General features: G+C 36.5%; 1 protein-coding gene across 8 annotated transcripts in view; it reads right to left on the bottom strand.

Moving 5' to 3' along the window:
• LOC126298358 (histone-arginine methyltransferase CARMER) overlaps nt 1-23478 on the bottom strand; it is a 93729-nt gene that overhangs the window by 45829 nt on the left and 24422 nt on the right. For 2 of the 8 annotated variants that reach the window (XM_049989657.1, XM_049989652.1), the window contains exons 4-10: nt 23015-23230; nt 22435-22612; nt 15497-15587; nt 13596-13768; nt 12939-13161; nt 9120-9307; nt 6311-6433 (exon numbers count right to left, since the gene is read on the bottom strand). In XM_049989657.1, the coding sequence (XP_049845614.1) occupies nt 6311-6433; nt 9120-9307; nt 12939-13161; nt 13596-13768; nt 15497-15587; nt 22435-22612; nt 23015-23230 (1192 nt within the window). Of the gene's footprint in view, nt 1-157; nt 4093-6310; nt 6434-9119; nt 9308-12938; nt 13162-13595; nt 13769-15496; nt 15588-22434; nt 22613-23014; nt 23231-23478 lie in introns of those variants that run through there. The other 6 variants (XR_007552599.1, XM_049989658.1, XM_049989659.1 and 3 more) reach the window with 6 other exon arrangements.

Here is a 23478-nt window from a genome sequence, read left to right as displayed (position 1 = left end):
ACCTATGAATGATGCGAATATATCACTTCAAGTTCACAAAGTTTAAATGAAGTTACATAACAGCAAGATTTCATCATGTTTCGTGCTTTACATTTACCACAATACAAAAGTTGTCAATTGTAAGGAAAAAAAATAGTGATTTAATACAATCACTCACTTGGGGAGGAGCTGCTGATGCAGAAAACAGATGGCACATGCCGCTTATCTTTGGATCTCCGGAATCCTTGGTCATAATGGTGCAAGTAAATTAATGATACTGCTTGCTGCAGTCCAACCCACACTGTTCCAAGGGAAGGAAGGGGGTATCCGAGAAAGAAAAAAAGAAAGAAAGAAAGAGAGAGAGAGAGAGAGAGAGAGAGAGAGAGAGAGATTGATTTTAAGTGATACACAACAAAGAGCAGCAGGGGAGGGAACAGGAAAAGCACAAGGATGAAATTTGATTGAATGATTATGAAATGTGGACTGTGTATTACTTCCCGTCAACGTTTGTTTCAAATGTTACAGTTTTCAGAAGGATAGGACTACTATTGAGTTTACATGCAGAATACAATTATTAATTATTTGTACCAGAACACAAGTAAATTCATGAAATTAATAGGCAGAAAGAACGCACTAACACAAACCAATAAAGGAGTGCACGGCAGGTAAGGAGCAACTGTGGGACAATTTAAAGTACACTGTGCTTTTCATACAACCACACACTGTGGAGTAGGGAGCATCGGTACAAAGCAATTTGCTGGTATCACTGTCTAATTTGAAAGTGTAATGTTAATAAATGCTACTACCTGGTGTAAGAATCTGTCAACTGATTTTGTCTGCATAATAAATGTAAAGGTAAATTTAATATATACTGTGAACAAACTTGGCCCGGTCGGTGAGGTGATCTGCAAAAGATCAAAGTACTGACTACCCACCATTTTAAACAATAATGTATCCCATTTAGCATACTACAGTTTGAACAAAATGGCACTCCACATGACACCTATGCAGTAAACAGCATATCACCCTCTATATTAATTTTAGTATGAAATTTTCTTCTTTGCTTCCTAACCATGTAGCTACATTTCCTTTTTATGTAAAAAACACATCTGCTCTGACAAACAGGCAACTAAAACATATCCACCCTCATTCATCATGTCCAATTTGAAGAATTTTTAAATAAATTTAAGAAAGAATACAAGAGGTTGGCAAAGAAGTCCATTCAGTTTATTATTTTCTGCAAGTTATTTCCGGTATAGTCAGGTTTTTATTCTACTCTACTTTCAAAAACAAAATACTAAAATTGGCTGATACCAGTTCTGTGGAAACGAAAGGAAATATTAAGAACTATATTTTGCTTTACTGAAGAGTGGGGGGAGGCGGGGAAGAGAGATATGAGCTACAAAGATATTTGACAACACCCAATGTATGAGAAATGTTTTAACAGAACACTTCAAAACTGGTCAGCCAATTTTTATCCTGCAAATCTTGACAGTAGCAGAAAGTTCATTCAGCTCTTCAGTCTGAGATGGATTTGAGTGTTATTACAAAACTTGCCAAAAAACAATAGAGGGGAGGGATATGAAGGTTAAAGATTAACTCTTGTAACACACAATATATTCTATTTAAAGAAAGGTAGGTAAAACCTATATAGTTCCTTAGATGTTGCCAGTTTAATGCACATTGTATAAAGTCTTTTGAAACAATCTGATGATTGCAGCTAGCTGTTTGATTTGGAATAATATGCTTATGAGTAATTTTACAAAGCAGCACCTAGCAAGAAGTTGATTATTTACTGTAAGCAGGCAATCATGCTAATAACAGTATCTTTATTAACTAGCGTATGCTGCCAGGATCTGAACTGGATGAGAGGACTGCATCTGAACACAAATGTACTAGAAAATTACAAGGAGACAGAATACTGGCCACTACTTACCTTCAGAAGATTAAATTCCAGCACTGCCAATACACATAAAAGTACGAACAACTCTGTTCCCAAGTTTTGGAACTAGGAGGACAGGGAAAGAGGTTTCTGAAAGCTGAGGAGGAGTTAGCTGGCCCTCCTTCCCCACCATGAAAAACATCCCTCTTTCCTCCCCAATTAAGGAAGTAACAGTTTCAAAAACCAGGGACAACTGTTTTCTGCTTTAATGTGTGTCAGCATTACTGAAATTTATACCTCCTGAATCTCCAATTCTCCTCCCCCCCCCCCCCCCCCCACACACACACACACACACACTTACTAATGACTCAAGCCAACTGTGTATGTCTACAAGATTTATCTATTTTGAGAATAAGCTTTTGGCTTACTTTAACTAGTATCATTGTTTTAAGTTTTGTGTTAGTTATGACAGTAGAATAAATGCTATATAACAAATTCCAATTCAGTTTTGACAAAATTTGAACCTATAATGCAATTTGGATCTCATTTTGAAACCCTCCTTTGCATTTCTTTACACTTAGTACACTTTACTGCTACAACAGTTACACTGTCCAAATGATTTTCATTTCAAACTCATTTCATTTGAAACATTTCCCTCAAAGTTTTCTAGCAGCTTGCTAACATCTTCAACAACTGTACCAAGTTATTCCCCAGTTGTATCTTAAGCAAAAACTAGTTTCAAAAAGAAAGAAAAAAAGTACTGCAGAACATATACAATTTGTGTAAAATATTCTGTCTCCTTGCTATACCAAATTACAATAAACACTCTACTGTCAAAAGACTATATCAATCACCTTCTTCACAAATACTATGCATGTTACTGTCGGAAGCTCTGGTCTTTGTCCTAGTCAGATATGTCAAGGCAACTGGCAGTATCTTATATGAAGGTGTCGCAAACTCCATTCTCATCCATAGTTTTCGTTTCCATTGATAAAAATATTTCAATTTTAATAGTAGGATGAAATAAAATTTGTTGTTCTGATTGAGAGTGGAATAATTAGTGTTCTCTGGACAATGTTTCAATCTGATTCTTATGAGTAATGTATCCATTTGTAAGATGCTTTTCAGTCATTTTGGCAACTACTAAAATTTCAATTATGTTTTACACAACCACATTTCTCCCTTCGAAAGATGTATGGGGACTTCTAGAAAGGTAATGGAAAGTCTAAAATACGTGAGACTGCTTGGGAGAGTTTTTCCAAGAATTTCATAGCAACCAAATTTGCCTAAATTATCAATTGCCTATCTATCAGAGCATATATTTAATAAATTTACTATGGACCCTCCATAACTCCTGAAAGGTTTCAGACTAATTTTGGAACTCCTATTGTGCTGCACTCCACACTGCACGTAACAGTTCACTGATAGTCACAATATTGTGACCAGATTATGTAATTACATTTTTACATGAAAGTTATCATTTCATTACACATTAAAAACTGAAGAGACTTATTTGCCAAACCAATATTCATTTCAGAAAAATTTTCGAAAAGCAAAGAGCTACTTCAATAGTGGAAGTTAAATGAAAAAATAACCACCCATCGCAACCTACAGTAATAGGTTGGGACAAGGGTTTAGTAACTCCGTAAGAGATGAAAAAACACTGGGCTTGCACTCACATCAGAGTCCATGATAAGGACTGGTCCCGATGGTGAAACATAATATACATCTAAGGACTTTCTTAAGCTGCTGTGCAAGGAGCTGCAGGTAAAATACAAGAAGCATAACAAAAAACAGAAAAGGTATGATTGATGAGTTAACAATTAACAACAGGAATGCATAACACTGTAATAAGCACAAGTAAAGGTAAGATAAGGGTGACGTGGCTAAAAAAAGAATCAGTAAATGTTATCAGAGACGGTCAAGAATAGGATATACAGTAATTGAGTGAGTGTGTGTGTGTGTGTGTGTGTGTGTGTGTGTGTGTGTGTGTGTGTGTGTGTGTGTGTGTGTGTGTATAGAAGTGTTGGGGCAGGAGCCCAGACAGAGTTCAAGGAAGGGGAGATAAAGATTAGGATGGAGAAGAAAGATCTGATTGGTATAAGAAGGAAATGTGTATGTTTGTGGGTGGGGATGGGGCAGCACAGCTGTGCTGTTTCATTATTTATGCAGTATGTGTTTCAATTTAACCTTCTTTGTTCCAGCATCCTTCACCAAACATTCTTCAATGCCTACAAAATTTAATAAATATTGCTTTAAAAATTAGTTTAATGTTAAAGTTACCACATAAATAATTTCTTAATGATAACTAAAGCTAATATATGGCCCTTTTTGTTAGAGAGAAAACTGCCTTTTCAATATTGGAAATATGAAGCAAGAGTTCCTATTTCATCACCTTTGATTTTAATACTAAATTGCATGGCACCTTATATATGATCGTAGAAATAATATAAATTAATGGCAACATTCAAGTTCACATTAACACACTTTTGAATAAAAAAAGGAAAAGCAGGACACAAAATCACTACAAGATTTTCAATGAAAATACATTCAAATACACAAGGTGTCCACTACTACTCTACAGTTATTAGTATACTTTTCATACATAAAAATTATCCAAAACTCTTTCTACTATGCTACAGTTATCACACTCATAGAATGAAATAATGATGTCTTAGATATCACCCTTTCACTACAGTTCAGTTTTATCCATCACTCAATGGAAGTGACATCCAGTTGTAAGTCCACAATTTCACAATTTATGAGAATAATTTGCTCAAGCACAATGGAAAAGTCAATCCTCTTAAAATTCTTTTAAGAGAATAACATTATAAATGTGATGGAGCTGAATTATTCTTTTAAATTGTTTTTACCAGAGATGTTATTGTGAGATTTTGACATTGAGCTGTTTGTCATTATGCTGACCAGTTCACTCACACCTAATAATTATACACAGTATAAACATTGTAAGCAAATGTATTCAGTAAAGACAATACCCTACAGAGAAAGCTTATGACAGGAAAGTGTCTTACACAAATTATTTAATGCCTCATACCCAGAAAACAAGTGATGTATTGATGTCTGAATTTCAGAAAACTACCACAACTCGTATCCTACATGCTGAATTTATGTATTTTGCACACATTCCATTAGGCCAACCGAAGTTTTACTCTAAAGAGTGTGCTACCTGTGGGCTCACAAAGATTGCCAACATATCTCAAAGTATCTGGACATATGAAAATGATTACATTGCTTTAACAAGAGTCTTTACTAAGTCACATGCATAATTAGCACACACCCCTCTGAGAAGTTCAGGGAAGAAAAACTTTCACATACATCAACCAGAGATGTTATGTCACAGGAGACCAAGCTTCCACCTGAATGGCCAAAGGAAGTAAAACAATACCATTCAAAATTATTATTTCAAAAACTTAAGTATTTTCAGAAGGTCCCTCTTTCCAGGTGGTGCTTAGGCAGGGAACCTGATAGCATGGCTTAAATTTTATGCTATTAAATTAGTTTATATAACAGAATTCTGCAGAACTGTATTTTGATACAAGCATGACCATGTCTTTTTGGTTGCTTCCTTTGGTCATTTCAGTGGACACAAGATCTCCCATTTTGTAACAGCAAGAAAAAAAACAAATGGCAGTTGCAGACTGAGCCTTGTAAGAAACAACAAAAAAAGTGCATGTCCTGCAACTGACAGCAACAGATGAAATTTTTACTTCTGTTATTTTTGTGCCTCATAAAAAAATTCTTTAAAATAAAGATGTGCAGCTACGAATCTCCCAGCTGGTGGAATATACAAACAAGATAGGGAAGAAGTTATGCATTAACCAAGAAGCAAAAAGAATAAAAGTATTCTAAAATTAATGACAAAAAATGGATACACAGCAGTAGTTACAATGCAAGTGTTGACAGTGCACAACAGCAGCATAAATATTGCAAATTAATTATTTAACTGAGGGACAATGACATTAGTTCCAACTTCCATGAAAGAAATTTTCACTAATTGCAAAATCCTCACGTATAAGGTTTTTGGACATCACAATATCAAGTCAGTTTCAATTCACTTTTGACAGTCATAAAATTTCTCTAAGAAGAAAATGGAGAGTTTCTGTCAAACATGAAGGAATAAAATGAAAAGCAGTTTATTTTTCAGAATGAAACAACAGAGGTGCAGGAAGAACACTAATCTGATAAGTAGTAGGAAGGGTAATTGCTAAAGGTAGAGTATGAAACTATTAGAAAATTCATTCTGACAAATACAACACAACTAACAGACTTTTGGCTTAACAGAATTAAACTTTCCTGTAGACAACACCAAATGGAACACTAAAAAAGCATTTCCCCTTTCCAGTTTACATATGTAGTCCATGAATAAGAAAGAAGGTGAAAATTAATAAAGCCAACAACATGCATAAAATTAAAGAAGAGCATTCCTACCTATAATCAGATAATGGCTGAGTTGCTTACCCAGTCCCATTAGGTTGGGTGCTGTCTGACTTGCATCTATCGTGGCAACTTCTCCCAAACCATTCACTGCTATTCCATTCACCATATTCACTGCTAGAAAGGAAGGAATTATGAAAAAGTGTCATGTGGTTCACGAGTACTTTAAAGTAAAAAAGTATACAATCATTTCAAAATTGTAACACAAAAAACAAATGCAAATATGTTAGATTAAACACAAACAGCAATTTTGGAATATTGTGTTCCAAGACTGGCCACTATACAAACATGTGAAAACTATAACTTTCCCGTACTGAGAAAGGGGGGGGGGGAGGTGTTTGTGGGGGAGGAGCAAGCACAGTGTGGGGTGAAGAGTATCAGATCAATTTTAATCAATATCTGTTGTATTACAACTCACATACAGAGTAAGGGAAAAAATGACTGCCTATATGTGCCTCTGGTACCTTATTCTCACTGTCTAGGGTCTTGTACAAGGGGTGTTTGAAAAGTCCGTGCAAAGTCCGAGAGATGGCATCTTTAGAAGGAACCCACATCAAGTTTCAGCCATATTGGTCTATTCTTTGTGTTTGGCATTTGTGTGAATCAAAGAAGTCGACAGATTGTCAAAAAATGGATGAAGAAGAATTTCGTGTGGTGATTAAACATTACTTTATGAACGGCAAAATGCATCAGGATACTAAAGAGAAGCTTGATAAACATTACGGTGACTCTACACGTTCAATTAGAACAGTTTATAACTGGTTTCTAAATTTTCGGAGTGGCCATATGGGTACAAGGGATGCTCAACATTCTGGATGCCCTGTGGAGATTATGACTCTAGAAATCATTGATAAAATACATGATATGGTGATGGATGACAGAAGAGTTAAGGTGCGCGAGATTGCTAGTGCTGTGGGCATCTCTAAGAACGGGTACATAATATTTTGCATGAACATTTGGACATGAGGAAGCTATCCGCAAGATGGGTTCAACAATTGCTCATACTTGACCAAAAACTGAATCGTGCGAAGTGTTGCAAGAATGGTTTGCAGCTGTTCAGGAAGAATCCGCAGGACTAAGTGTTGTTTTGTCACTGTGGATGAAACGTGGGTACATCACTATACTCCTGAGACCAAACAACAATCTAAGCAATGGGTTACGAAGGGAGAATCCCCACCTAAAAAGGAGAAGAGCAGTCCTTCAGCTGGGAAGGTTAAGGTGACTGTCTTTGGGATTCGCAAGGGATAATCCTCATCGACTATCTGGAAACGGATAAAGCTATAACAGGTGCATATTATTCATTGCAAGAAAAACGACGGCGATTGGACCGCACAAAAGTCATTTTTCATCACGACAATGCACCAGCCCACACCTCAGCAGTTGTGGTCGCAAAATTAATGGAAATAGGGTTCCAACTCGTTTCACATCCCCCCCCCCCCAATAGCTATTTTGCAGACTTGCGCAATTCCTATTATTAGGAAGAGATCAACAAATTAGAACAGCATTGGATGAAGTGTATAAGTCTAAAAGTAGACTGTCGAAAAATAAAGTTTTCCCCAAACACGTTAGTAGTTTTTATTTTTGTACGGACTTTTCAAATGCCCTCGTATGTTATTTCCTTTACAGGTGCAACATTTTCCGAGAACCCTTCCAACACACACACACACACACACACAACACACACACACACACACACACACACAGTAAATATTTAAACAATGTGACATGCTATAGGTGCTCATTACTAATTTCATAATCACAGACTGTTAGGTTCATTCTCCGAACCGAGCACTGCATTATGTCGTATAATCATTTTGTATGTCCAGGAGCACCAAAATGAAGTCCATTCAACAAGTCTCCGACAAACTGAGCTATCCGGCCATGACTCTCAACCTTCCCTAATAGCCTCTACTCTACTTTCCAAACTCTCCCACATACTTAGCAGGACTAATGGTCTTTGAAGAAAAGATAACATGAGCATTAGCCTGGCGAAACAACAGTGATAAAATAATGTGTAAACAATTTCACCAGTGCATACTGCAGCACTCATGTTTGCATACCAATATGAATATGGCCTTTGCCTTATTGGATTCTTCTCAGAAACTTTTCTGTAACACGTTTCCTGAAGCCATTCATCAGCTTGAAGCTTTAACGTAAACTCATTCACATGCACCCATATCTGAATAGCAACAGTACAGTGTGGAATATCGCATGCCCTCTAATCTAGTGTGATCTGACTCAAAACAGTTACAGCATGTTTTTACTACTGCAGTGAATTACCCCAACAGAAACCAGAGACTTTCATTCATTTATTTAATGTTACCATCCTTCAATGTACTGTATCATTGGAAATATTCTTGAATTGTGGTACATTTTATCCACAACTGCCTGGATTATGTAACACTATTTTTAGAGAATTTCGAAAATACTGCCTGTTTTGGAACCATCCCACCTCATAACCAACAGCTTCTGGTCACTTCATTGACCTACCCTAAATCACTTTCATCACGAATCCTTAACTATTCAATTGACATTAATCAAATACGAATAAGTTATAAAATATGACATACCTCAGAAAAGACATTCTGAAGCACAAAAAAGGAAGAATAAGCATTTTTAATTCTACATAAACAAAACTAGCATACTTTCAGACAACCAAAAAGAGGAAAAAACATATCATAGAATGACATAACTAAATCTATAAAAATGAATTTCAATTATGGGCAGCAGCTAGTCAAATCCTTTCAGATGTTTACAGCATGGTTAATACTCAAGAAATTTTCTTCAGCCCAGCATTACTTACCCTGACGTGCTCCCTGTGCATCGATCTGGCTCCAGTATGTTTCACTTGGAGAGGTATGATTGACACCAGGTGGAGGTTGTGCTGCTTGTCCCGTGTAACGGAAATAAGGGTTCTTTAAGTCCAGTGTATTAGATGACCTTGTACCTGTGCCTTCCACACACAGCTCAATTGTTACATCATAACTCTGCCTGTCAAAGAGATTAGAAACTCGTCAGCTAATTCTTATCTTTAAAAAGAAATTTTCTATAGTCCATATGATGGAATCATTATTAAAATATTTACATTAAAGGAGACAAAATACTCAGAAGTGGGATTTTTTCACTTTTAGATGTTTCTATCAACCATAGTTACTTTTTAAGCTTTTATATTCCTTCTTTGGGGAGGGAGAGGGAGGGAGAAGCTGTCATCAGGGTTAATGGTGGGCCAACACCATATGGAAGTCCAGTATTACCGATGGAGGGCACCAAGAACTTCTAAGTCATTTTCAGCCAGGTGTCCAGATACTTTTGATCACATCGTGTACATACTGAAAGGTCAATGTCAGAAATCCCAGACACTGAGCAGGGGTCAACAGAAGGTTTACGAACTTATACTACACATTGCTCGAACTGTTCATTTCTGGACCAAGAATAAGGGAAAATACAGCTGCATTCCTTTTTTGAACAATATCCTGAACATGGGTTTACTATGTCTGCTTACCATCTATAATGAACACCTAGGAATTTGGACTGTTGAGCCTTGCTAATCATACAACCATTTTGTGTAATAAAAAGGTCAGAACTGTATGTTAGAAACTGTAGAACTAAGTCTCAATGTTATTTAGCATAAATTTGCTTTCTACAAGCAATGAACTTATGTCTTTAACTGCACTATTTGACAGATTACCTATGTTGCACATAACTAGTGTCATTAGCAAACCGAATCATTTTAGAATCACTGCTATCTGTCAATCACAAAGTAAATACAAGTGAACAGTATTAAAAACTAAAATTACTTTTGCTGCTTTTAAAAGCTTAAGATAGATCCTTGCTACAATGGTTAAATTATATCATACAAATGTGCCTTAGTTTCAGACAAGGTATTTTATGTGGCCTGATAACTTTTCAATCACTATGATCACTGGCCTGTTGTGGGAAGAAGAGTGGATATAATGCAAATGGTTACACATTTTAATTTTTATGGGGCAGGCAATAATGTATATATAAAATAGGTCAGTAATTACTCTTACATATAGTAGCCAGTACAATGCAGTTGGAAAGAAAACAGGGAAACTCCTTCCACGGTACATGACCAAGGAGGTAAGGTTTGCCAAGGTCACATTTTACTAACAGCCAACCCTCCAAAGTCAATTTTCCACAGAGCAACAAGAGGACTTCACACTTGTGGAGAGATAAATATCTAATGTGTTGCCCAGCTGACAATGGAAATGTCACAGCATTTCTTCGAGCTGCAGACCATCTCAGCAAAGCAGCACTTGTGTTGGAGGATTATACATGCAGATGAGCAGAATGTGATCCTGTTCTGTCGTTTACCAGGAAATGGCAGACCTGTTTGTTTTTAAACTACCACATGATGCCATTAAGAATATTAGGGTCTATCTCTCAGACCTACCACGCTGTAAAGCTTGCCTAAAATTCCTAAAGGAGATGTTGCCCTGAGACCCATTACTAGTGCTGTTGGTTTTCCCAACCTACAAATTAGCCAAATATCTTGTTACATTAAGGTGCCCATAGTGGTTGTTAACATGTGATGTTCACATTGAAAACTATGATTTTTGTCAAGATAAAAGTAAATCAGTTTAGCTCAATAATATTGAGGGCCAACTGGATGTAGTTTCTCTGTTAAACAGCTCTGTGACAGGTACATTAAATCTGTTACCAGACTGCTTTCCTCCTGGAGACTGAAGCTGTTTTGTCACCATCTAATTTTTGCTACACAGAAAATTTTTATGAAATGACAGGAGGAATGGCCTTGGGTCCTCCACTATTTCCAGCTATGGTTAACAACTTCCTTATGGAGCATTTTGGAGAGCAGTTGTAAATAAGTCGCCACAAGAAGCTACTGTGTCTTACAAAAACCACTTGTATTCTTGGATTTTGAAGATTATAATAGATTGCACAATGCAAATAAATGGTAAAGATGGAATACCAGAGATCTTAAATGGTGTTTCACACGAGTATCTAGGTTTAAATTCAAATTTGACTAATGACCCTTTATTGTAATTTTAATATGCTGATACTTGCTTCATTTTTTGGATTTCCCCAAAATATGATCCCATATTCAGGATGTGAATGAAAGTAGGCATACAATATACACTCTAGTGTTTTTTTCATTACAGTAGTATTTTGTTAATCAAAGAAGATAGCAGTTCTTGCTGAATTTTGCATTAAGACATTTCATTTTCACATTCTATTTTATTGTGCTTTGTAATCCTAGGAATTTGGTTTATGTACTGTTGCCAACTGGCTCATGATTGATGGAAACAAATGGAATGTACATATTGCTGTTTAGAGCACTGTGAAATTTTCCTTTTCATTTTCCTTTGTTCTAAGCAGACTATTCTGTGCTCAGCTGCAGAGTCATTTTGTGGCCATGTTAACTGATGCCTTTAACTCTTACTTACTACTTCTTTTAGTACAATTTTGGTATCATCTACAAGTGTGATAGTTTTATAAATCTCTATGTTTAAGTCGCCCCACACATTTTCAATGCATCTGGGAAAGTGCCTGCCTAGAGCAAGCAGTCACATCAATGCAAGTGCTTCAAATAAGATAGAGCACTCTTAAGATCGGTACAGACGAATCACCAATACATGCGGAGTTGGAGTTTTTCTAATCCTTCTAATTCATCTGTTACTTCATCTTGCATGGCAGTGCTGATGCACATTGACCTATTACATGTGGTTATTTTGGGTTTGTTACTTTATTTTCTTGTGACAATGTTACATTTCTACACAATGCTCTCTTTTCACCAGTGGCTTTTCGTAACACCCCATATAGCCTAACTGTTTGTTGAATTTTATATGTATTTACCATTACATATTATTTTTGCTACTCTCATTACTTTTCTTAGTATTTTAATATTTTGTATAATATGTTTAATTCACATGAGGAAGTAATCATGTTACACAGTATAGCACAATTATGACTTTTCTTTCCTCTCAGCTGAGCTGTATACTAGCCAGAAGCAGTACTTCAACCAGAGTTTTTAAACATTGCAAAGATATTCACGGAGGCATTTACATTTCAACAGGTTCCACTATCACAAACCACCAACATATAGCAGCATAATGACATTCACTGGTTCTCAATAAAGACGATTGAAATTGAATAAAGCTCTGGTGATTTATTTTCCTTTCTTTCTAATGTGATGTGGAAAGGCTTATGACACCATTTTATACAAGGATGTTATCATGAGAAACTTTGTTCCCATACTACAAATTATAAATTTACAACATTTCCATTTTAGCTCTAAAACTGTTACTGCTTTAAATAGCATGATCTGGTTTCTTTTACATTTGTCTGTCATGAATCAACTGATTGTCAATACTCCAATACTGACACCAAGGGCATGTTTACAGGAAATAGCAAATGATGAATTCAAATGGAACATTAAATCTGCCAAAGTGGAGGTGAAAGTGAAAGGAGCTGCAATGGGGAAACAAAAGCAATTAAAAAAAACTTGTCCTAAAAATATAAATCTGGAATGTTTCTTTGTTCAGTTGTCTACAGACTTTCACTTCTGAAAATTTACATAGGCAAAATTCCAATATTCAAATTAAATTATAACAAAGTAGTTGTCAGCATTTTTTAAATTTACCTTTGATTGGCTAAAAGCAAAACTCTTCCAGTAAGCAGCTGTCCAGCTTTCACAAAAATTGGTGTCTCCAAGAGACATCTAACCTGGTACCAATGTGTGAGAGGCTCTGATGGAGCTGTTGAGAGCCATATTGTTGAATTTTTGCCAATAAATGCAACATCAAACCAGAACGCCAATCCATGAACTGTTCCAGATTCCAACAGGTGAAACTGCAGAGGAATTTCTGTAAGATGAAAATGAATTCATGTATTTTAATAAACATGTGATCTTAAAAAGCTGGAGCTCAAATGTGTGCACTTCTCATAATACAAAAATGTGTACTAGCCATAGTGCATAATTACCTAGAATAGCAATTTCCCACCATATTTATCAGTTTATGGATTGAGTATCTTCAATTTGGAAAGTGATTAACACCATTATTGTACTGCAAACACAAAATTCTTCCCCAGAGTAAACACTTTGATGTCACTATCAACCGTAAAGTAACATACTCTTTCAGACAATCACAAATAGCTTTGCTATTGTTTGAAATTCCAGTCCAATATTTGTAAGTATGATAGAGTAATAACTATGATTGTCCACACAGATGTCACATTAGGCAAAGTACTCCATTTGTGTTTAAATAAAACCATTCATTCAGCACTTTTCTGTACTTACCGATTCGATGGAGATCTGTTTCACTGGCCTGCTGAAAATCCACAGTATGCCTGACAGACTTTGCCATACAAACACGGACATCAAATGTGTCCACTATGGGTTGCCGGAAATACTCTTTCATTGCAGCATGCCTTAAACTGCTTAAGTCCACTCCATGGAAACACTGCTGATACCTGGCAAAAGTAAGTCACAGTCAACTCTCTAGAAGTTTACCACCTGATTTGTATAATTTTAGGACAGATTTGTGTAATAACAGCACTACATAAATACATGCTTTAATAACAAGGAACTGATTTAAAAATTACATGTAGCATAACTTTATTACAGACATGTCATCTCCAGGCTGTTCTCTTTTCCTTTTGTTGTACATACCAGTAAATAACACTCCCCTCAAAACCTGTAGGGGTTACTAGTTAGTGTACTTTTCATGCAAAGGGAGGTGTCCTTTTTGTAACTCTGTGCTAACATTCGGTTTAGAAGCTGAAAGAAAAATAAGGGAAAGAAGAACGCTGTTTTCGATAACTGGCCCCCGGTATTTACTGAAAGATTAGAAATAATTGTATCAAAACTGATAGGCATCTGTTCAATTTTTCTTCATTTGAATGCTTCTGGATGTCTTACATTTTACTTAGAACTAAACGTTAGCACATACCCAGGATCTGATGTAATGGGTAGAGGGGATTAAGACTAGATTTTGCATGACCTTGTCAAAAAATAGTCACTCTGTATACAAATATTTCAATTTTCCTGTGATACAATGCAAAGTTTTCACAAATACATGTTGACTTGCAAGAAAATGCTAAAATAATGAATGACACACACACACACACACACACACACACACACACACACACACACACACACACAGACAGACAGACAGACAGAGAGAGAGAGAGAGAGAGAGAGAGAGAGAGAGAGAATTGTCCACTGATCTACATTTCAAAGAAATCCTGAAAACTACTGAGCAAGGTGACACAGTGGTTAGCACACTGGTCTCTCACTCAGGATGACGACAGTTCAAACTTGCACCTGACAGCCTAATTTAGGTTTTCCGTGATTTCCCTAAATTGCTTCAGGTAAATGCCAGGATGGTTCCTGTACAAGAGCACAGCCGACATCCTTCCCCACCGTTCTCCAATCCAATGTGGCCTATGACCTCACTGTTTGGTCCCCTACCCTGAATCAACCAACCAACCAACCAACCAACCTGAAAACCACAGAGAAACCTGAAGTTTACACTTAATTTTCCTGTTTGGTGTATGTTATCATGTTTTACTCTTTCCTTGTTCAATTATATAACATGTAACCACAATCCTCTGCACTTTATATTCTTCGTAGGAAATATTTTGTACACATAATTAAAGAGACTATCTGAACTGAAGCCATGAACTGACATGCAGCGGCAACATATAGCCTCCCAGAATACAAGCATGTCACTTGCCACTGTACAGACATATAACAGGTTTCCTATAGATGTCAACACTTATTTCACAATGGTGATCATGCACTCACAATTTGTAAATTAGTGATGAAGATTGTACGGCTTCTTATTGTGGCTGTACCATCTACATATTTAATGACAATATGTGAAGTACATCAAATCAAGTCAGGTATGGAAATGTTGTCATATTTTGCTTGAAGTGATTTCTAATTCTATATGTGTAATTTGGAACAGTGCAGTCAGCAGTCACTGTTGAAATGCAGAAATGGAGGTGGGAGGGGAGAGGGAGGAGGAAGAAGAGCGAAGTCATCTTCGAAATTAAGCTGCTGTTCATCTCAAATTCACTTTCCTTATAAACAGTACTTTGCTGTCTTGCATTTTGTTTAGTTTCGTTCATCAAACTAAACTATTCATAGTTTTTTACATGATCATCTGTGACTGAGAAAGTGTGTGTACTCACCAGAAATTTGCTTTGTTAAACTGCTCCATGTAAAGGTTATCATCAGTAAAGGGGGCTATATGCAGATCGCCCCTGGTTGGGAACATTTTACCTAAATTAAAAACCAAACGATCTTTATCAGAATTTATACATATCACAATACATGTCTACAATGATATCTAAAAACTGTAAAATCCTGCGAACTAAATGACAGACAAAATAAAAATGTAACATCATCCCTCTTTATAATACCAACTGATTCTTTTACAAAGAATTCTTTTGTCACATATTGAAATAATCTTTTTTTTCATTTTGTCCATTAAGCAAGCTCATTCTGTAAAAACTGTACGGGGATAGTTATTACGGATTTTAGTACTAATATCAACTTAATCAAGCAATATACGAAGGACAGGAATCCTTTTTACACTTTTTAAGGTGAAATACACTGCAGTGAATGATAAAAGCAACATACTAATTTTTACAGTAGCAATTACCTATATTCACATTTACTTATTCACTGCTGCGAGACAGCATCATTCCCTTCACATTCCAGCTACCCAGCTATACAGGGTGGCCCATTGATAGTGACTGGGCCACATACCTCATGAAATGAGCGTCAAACGTAAAAACTACAAAGAATGAAACTTGTCTAGCTTGAAGGGAGAAACCAGATGATGCTATGGTTGGCCCGCTAGATGGCGCTGCCATAGGTCAAACGGATATCAGCTGTGGTTTTTTTTTTTAATAGGAATCCCCATTTTTATTACATATTCATGTAGTACATAAAGAAGTATGAATGTTTTAGTTGGGACTACTTTTTCGCTTTGTGATAGATGGTGCTGAATTAGTGACAAACATATGGCTCATAATTTTAGACAAACAGTTGGTAACAGGTAGGTTTTTTTTTTTCATTAGAATACAGAACATAGGTACGTTTGAATATTTTATTTCGGTTGTTCCAATGTGATACATGTGCCTTTGTGAACTTATTTCTGAGATCGCATGCTGTTACATCTTGATTACCTGTACATACCACATTAATACAATAAATGCTCAAAATAATGTCTCTTAACCTCAATGCATTTGGCAATATGTGTAACGACATTCCTCTTAACAACGAGTAGTTCGCCTTCCGTAATATTTGCACATGCATTGTCGATGCACTGACGATGTTTTCAGGCATTGTCCGTGGATCACAATAGCAAATATCCTTCAACTTCCCACAGAAAGAAATCCGGGGATGTCATATCCGGTGAACATGCGGGCCATGGTACGGTGCTTCAATGACCAATGCACCTGTCACGAAATATGCTATTCAATACCGCTTCAACCGCACATGATCTATGTGCTGGACATCCATCATGTTGGAAGTACATCACTATTCTGTCATTCAGTGAAACATCTGGTAGTAACATCGGTAGAATATTACATAGGAAATCAGCAACATTTAGATTGCCATGATAATATGGGGGCCAATCATCCTTCCTTCCCATAATGTCGCACCATACATTTACCTGTCAAGGTCGCCGATATACCACATGCAATACTGCGTGAAGAGTTTGACAGAGCACTGAAAGACCTGAGTCGAAACAAGGCACCCGGAGTAGACAACATTCCATTGGAACTACTGACAGCCTTGGAAGAGCCAGTCCTGACAAAACTCTACCATTTGGTGAGCAAGATGTATGAGACAGGCGAAATACCCTCAGACTTCAAGAAGAATATAATAATTCCAATCCCAAAGAAAGCAGGTGTTGACAGATGTGAAAATTACCGAACAATCAGTTTAATAAGCCACAGCTGCAAAATACGGACACGAATTCTTTACAGACGAATGGAAAAACTAGTAGAAGCCGGCCTCGGGGAAGACCAGTTTGAATTCCATAGAAATACTGAAACACGTGAGGCAATACTGGTCCTACGACTTATCTTAGAAGAAAGATTAAGGAAAGGCAAACCTACGTTTCTAGCATTTGTAGACTTAGAGAAACCTTTTGACAATGTTGACTGGAATACTCTCTTTCAAATTCTGAAGGTGGCACAAGTAAAATACAGGGAGCAAAAGGCTATTTACAATTTGTACAGAAACCAGATAGCAGTTATAAGTGTCGCGGGGTATGAAAGGGAAGCAGTGGTTGGGAAGGGAGTAAGACAGGGTTGTAGCCTCTCCCCGATGTTATTCAATCTGTATATTGAGCAAGCAATAAAGGAAACAAAAGAAAAATTCGGAGTAGGTATTAAAATCCATGGAGAAGAAAAAAACTTTGAGGTTCGCCGATGACATTGTAATTCTGTCAGAGACAGCAAAGGACTTGGAAGAGCAGTTGAATGGAATGGATAGCGTCTTGAAAGGAGGATATAAGATGAACATCAACAAAAGCAAAACGAGGATAATGGAATGTAGTCGAATTAAGTCGGGTGATGCTGCGGGAATTTGATTAGGAAGTGAGACACTTAAAGTAATAAAGGAGTTTTGCTATTTGGGGAGCAAAATAACTGATGACGGTCGAAGTAGAGAGGATATAAAATGTAGACTGGCAATGGCAAGGAAAGCATTTCTGAAGAAGAGAAATTTGTTAGCATCGAGTATAGATTTAAGTGTCAAGCAGTCGTTTCTGAAAGTATTTGTATGGAGTGTAGTCATGTATGGAAGTGAAACATGGATAATAAATAGTTTGGCCAAGAAGACAATAGAAGCTTTCGAATTGTGGTGCTACAGAAGAAAGCTGAAGAGTAGATGGGTAGATCACATAACTAATGAGGAAGTATTGAATAGGATTGGAGAGAAGAGAAGTTTGTGGCACAACTTGCCGAGAAGAAGGGATCGGTTGGTAGGACATGTTCTGAGGCATCAAGGGATCACCAATTTAGCATTGGAGGGCAGCGTGGAGGGTAAAAATCGTAGAGGGAGACCAAGAGATGAATACAATAAGCAGATTCAGAAGGATGTAGATTGCAGTAGGTACTGGGAGATGAAGAGGCTTGCACAGGATAGAGTGGCATGGAGAGCTGCATCAAACCAGTCTCAGCACTGAAGACCACAACAACAATAGTGCATATTATGTTGGTTTACGTTACCACTGTTGGTGAATGACACTTCGTCACTAAATAGAACATGTGCAAAAAATCTGTCATCCTGTAATTTTTCTTGTGCCCAGTGGCACAACTGTACACGACATTCAAAGTCATCGCCATTCAATTCCTGGTGCATAAAAATATGGTACGTGTGCAATCGATGTTGATGTAACACTCCACTCTCAAATATCCCCAGTAACTACTTTCCTTTTTTAACAGTGAATTTCGAAGTACAATGTCACAGTATGCGCCTTCAGGCACATAATTGTGGCAACCTTTTGATACTTCCATTTCTCATCATTTATAAACAAAAAATCAGATACAAATTTGGTCATGAAAGAAAGATGCAAATTTGGCCAAAAAGGAAAACTGCAAAATTGGGCAAAAAAGAAAGATGCATGTTTGACCAAAAAGAGAGATGCAAATTTTGCTACAAACATACGCAAATTTTCAGGTACTTGAGAATTATGTTATGTACAGAATATAGAATGAAGCATCTAACACCATGTCTGTCTGTCTGTCTGTGAGTGAACTACATCTAAAAAAACTACGAATACTTTTTACACTCATTTTATTATTTCCATTTTTCTTTCTGGTGAAGTTTTTGAACTGGCATTGTAGAAGTTAAAATAGCTTTTTATCTTGTCTTAACAAAAAGAAAAAATGCATTTTTCTTCCCCCACCGTGTTGAAAAGCATTTTCAATTTAGTGGTTATGTATGTAGTGAATCTTTGAAAACAGAACACATTACTGAACAACTGGTGGTCTAATTGCGAAAAATTCTAACATATAATTCAATTTTTAAATTATTGTGATGTTTATTCCATTAAGTCAATAAAATTGACAGTGAACAAAAAAGAAGATGGGAGCATAACTACGATCAACTGTCCAAAAATTGTCAAGGACTATATTAAAAACATGGTATTCATTGACAAGCAGACATGTTTCATGCAACATGTGCCATTGACTGCAAAAGCAGAAAATTGTAGACAGATTATTCTAGCACCTCACTTATGGCAGTACATAAAATTTAAACTTTCTCAATAAACTTTCCAATTAGTTGCCCAAGTTGTTACTGAATTTCTTGTGTGAGGTAACTACAGGATTTATTGGGGCACATGTTGTTTCACATCCCCCCCCCCCCCTCTCTGGGGAGGATGAAGCCTGATAGCTCAAAAAAAATTACTTCCAGGCCTACAGCTCAAAGGCAGTGCATACTGATAAAGCACAAAGCAGCACACATGCCTGAAGAGCACTTCACACTGTGCCTGTTGTAGTGGCAAGCACAATCCCAAACAATAAGGGTGTGTTGCATGCACAAAGTTCGATTATGTATGATGAAGGGAAGAGTGTGTTTTCAGCTGTACCAGACGTACTTCTTTCACTTGTGAGGACTGAACATGAATTCTAAGGAACTTTTGTGTGACTGGAATGTGTAACATGTAGATGATATAATTAAAAATTTTCATTTGCAATAAATAAAAATGTGACAGTTTTTATGCATAGGTCTACTAATGCTGATATCACGATGCCCTCATGACACATTAAAATTAAAAATAAATATTATATTTCAGTTTACCTGATGCAATTCCATGAGAAAAGTTTAATTTCAACTGAGTTTTAAACATCAAAATAATTTGTGGGTAAAATGATAAAAATGCAAGGTCTGCAATCGATTTCAGATGTTCCAATGTTTGTTCCTTAAGATCCTTCAGTAATTCAAAAATAGAAGGTTTTAAAACAGTAAACTGTTCCAGTCTCCATACTTTCTATTTAATTCCATCGAAAACTGTTGCAGCTGAAAGTGTAATGTATGCAGCTTCAAAAGTTTAGAACTGTACAACCAATTTCAGCATGTGCTCTATGCTTATAAACTTAACATGAAGTGCATCTTTATGTACAGAACAATGAATCCAATCTGTGTATCACTATAATTGTTTGCTCTTTCACCATCACTAAATCTTTAAATTCTTTCTGCACAATGTTGTAATGTCACCCCATAACAAATTTGTGGTATCTGTCAATTAGTTATGTGCCTGCATAATAGATATTGGGAATTCGCAAGATTCTCTCTTTCATTCCAATTCAGTTTTAAATACTCATCATGACAGATCACTTGACTGCCTCTTTGTGCAAACAGTCACTGGACCTGTTCCTCTGTATCATGAACAAATAGCATAGGGTAAATAGCACTGACACCTCATCTGTGCCGAACTGAACAATGTCGTGTCAACTGAAAAATGACACACCAAATGCTGGGAGAAAGTGTCACATTTTGCTGCTAAATGTAATGTCGCACTGTACCGATTACTTCCAAGAAGGACTGAGCAAAGCTGAGACAGGCCGAACGTCAGTCCACATGAATGCAGCACATCATGCTCACATGCACTTTTGCATGATCTGGCTGCCTCCGGATTAGTGTGTTTCCACATGGAAAAATGAAACCATAATGTACCATCCCTCAGACAGTTTTATAATTGAAACAGTCAGTGCCTATGAAACTTTTCAAGTATTAGGGTAAACTTCATAAGCTTACCATTCATGTACTAACAGACCTTTGTATGTATTGCAGTGTTCGAATGACAATGACGGTGGATAGGTCATTATTTAAAGGGACTAAACTACCCTTATCAGTCCCTCTATTTACAAGAAAATGACTTAAAAAGATACAAAACGACAGATGGAGAATTGAGATCTCCAGGGTCTGTGACAATGTCATCGTGGTTGATAATGTATGGAACAGTAGCTTCAGTCCTAAAGTTGAAAGTGAGATGAAACCCATGGAGCTACAACTGTAGCTGGACAGTAAGGTCATCATAGTACAACTAAAATGGGGTGAGGAAATGCAGACTTTATGAATAGACAGCTAATGAGCTTAGAAAGTTAGAAAAATGAAACACTTACAGTAAAGTTTAAAAATGCAACAACGATGTCGAGGGACAGAATAGCTTGAGGCCATTTGGGGCCAAAGACAACTCTAAGAACACAGACAAGAAGGGGCAGCTGGATGCCCTTGCATTAGTTTCCAACTGTATCCCTGCTAGTCTTGCCATTTTTGGGCGATTCATACACAGTCTGGACTGTTGCTTGTGAAACAGCCTAGTAACACAGATGGGTTAATCATCTCTCAACTTATGGTTACTTTAGTATCACTGACGTAAATAATAATAATAATAAAACACTTTTTAAAAACAAAATGTTTCTTAAGTGTAACTATTTGATGACACGGCAAAAATCACATTCTTATAAATGAACCAACAGTGTTTACAGTCACTAAAGGAAACAAAGCCAATATTACATTTTCAAAGGAACAACTTCACATTACATCTCATTTCATTACAGGCACATGGTCTTGTTAAAAGTGGACAAGCAATAAATTTTGGACAGAGAAGAGAAGGATTCACCGAGCACAATGAATATACTAACTGGGTACCTTTACACTGCGCAACTTTTTTTTTCTGTCTGGTTGACTACAAGTTTCCATGTCCATTGTTGCTTATTTCCACAATTTAGGTAGAATAATGATACCATGCACACTGTTCGATACCCGAATCCTCTCCCCAATCTTTAGTAAGTTTCGGAAGAACCTATCAGTGACTTCTGAGCCCTCAATTACAACAATTCTCAAAATCAATGTTTAAGTCTCATAACATCTATTATGCCATTTAGTGTAATCAGAATGGACAACATATTACTACAATTTAAGATCAATGCTGTGTAACACCACACCAAATATTCTCTCGTGTGCAGTAACCAACCTAGTCAAACCAAGTCTTCACAGAAATATCTCAATATTATTGAGCAATCTATTCTTGCCCCGTTATGTCATTACACAAACAAAAAAGATGCATTTTTTCCCCTCTGCTGTAAGAAATACTGCTTACCTCCATCCTTAAGCCACTTTTTAGCATGTAGGTATGTTTCTAACATTCTTTCGTTGTACAACATGTAACCCATTGGTTCTGAAACAATGACATCAACTTTCTCTGTAAGAGATATTTCTTCTACCTTGCCTGCAATTACTACTATCTTTCCTTTCAAATTGTTTGCATTCACCAGGGTCTGAAACATATACAGTAAATAGACAATAGCTAAAAAATTATCAAATGAAAATATTAAGCAAATCAATTTATGCCAATCGCCATTGACACATAACACTCATCAAAACATCATGTTAAAATGTATTTTCGAGTCTACTTGAAAAAATATTAGATTCACACATCATTCTTCAAAATTTATATAGACAAACATTTATAACAGAATGAAAAATTAACTTTTCAGCAATATTGAGCACGTATACACAATTTTCAGAAAACTGTATAGCAAACCACTGCCAGTTTCTTTTCTTGATAACAATGAACAAATCATTGTTCAGTATAAATGAGGCATCACAGCTGACTGGGGTACCAGAGTCAGAGATAGGCAAAAAGGGGAGGGGAGGTATGATATGCAATGGTCACTTACCTCTGCATGGTGTGCCATTGTGCTTGCCTCAACTGCATAAACTTTTCTTGCTCCAGCTTGAATAGCAAAAAATGACAAAATTCCTGACCCCGCACCAACATCTAAGACAACTTTATCTTTGAAATCATCTAAATTTGCCAAAATTGCTCTTTGGTACGTGCTTGTCCTAATGTAATCTTGCATCATATTTTGTTGTTGGGATAAATATCCATAAAACTGTAAATGAAAAATTTGAACAATGAAAGTTAAACTCTAATTTCAGAGCTTAAAATAATTTTTTGTTGCAGCTAAAAATTAAGAGCAGAAACACTAATGCTGGCTGAATGGTCACCAAAGATTAACAAGATTATTTTTTGTCTTTGAGAATACAGCATCTAAATGATTAACCTAATAAACTGCACTGAAAGCAAGTAATATTTTATTATGAATCCTAACAGGAATGAAATGAAAATTGAAGGAACCAC

Source organism: Schistocerca gregaria, chromosome X (genome assembly GCF_023897955.1).
Source record: "Schistocerca gregaria isolate iqSchGreg1 chromosome X, iqSchGreg1.2, whole genome shotgun sequence".
Taxonomy (NCBI): domain Eukaryota; kingdom Metazoa; phylum Arthropoda; class Insecta; order Orthoptera; family Acrididae; genus Schistocerca; species Schistocerca gregaria.
This window is presented reverse-complemented; position numbering and strand designations above follow the sequence as displayed.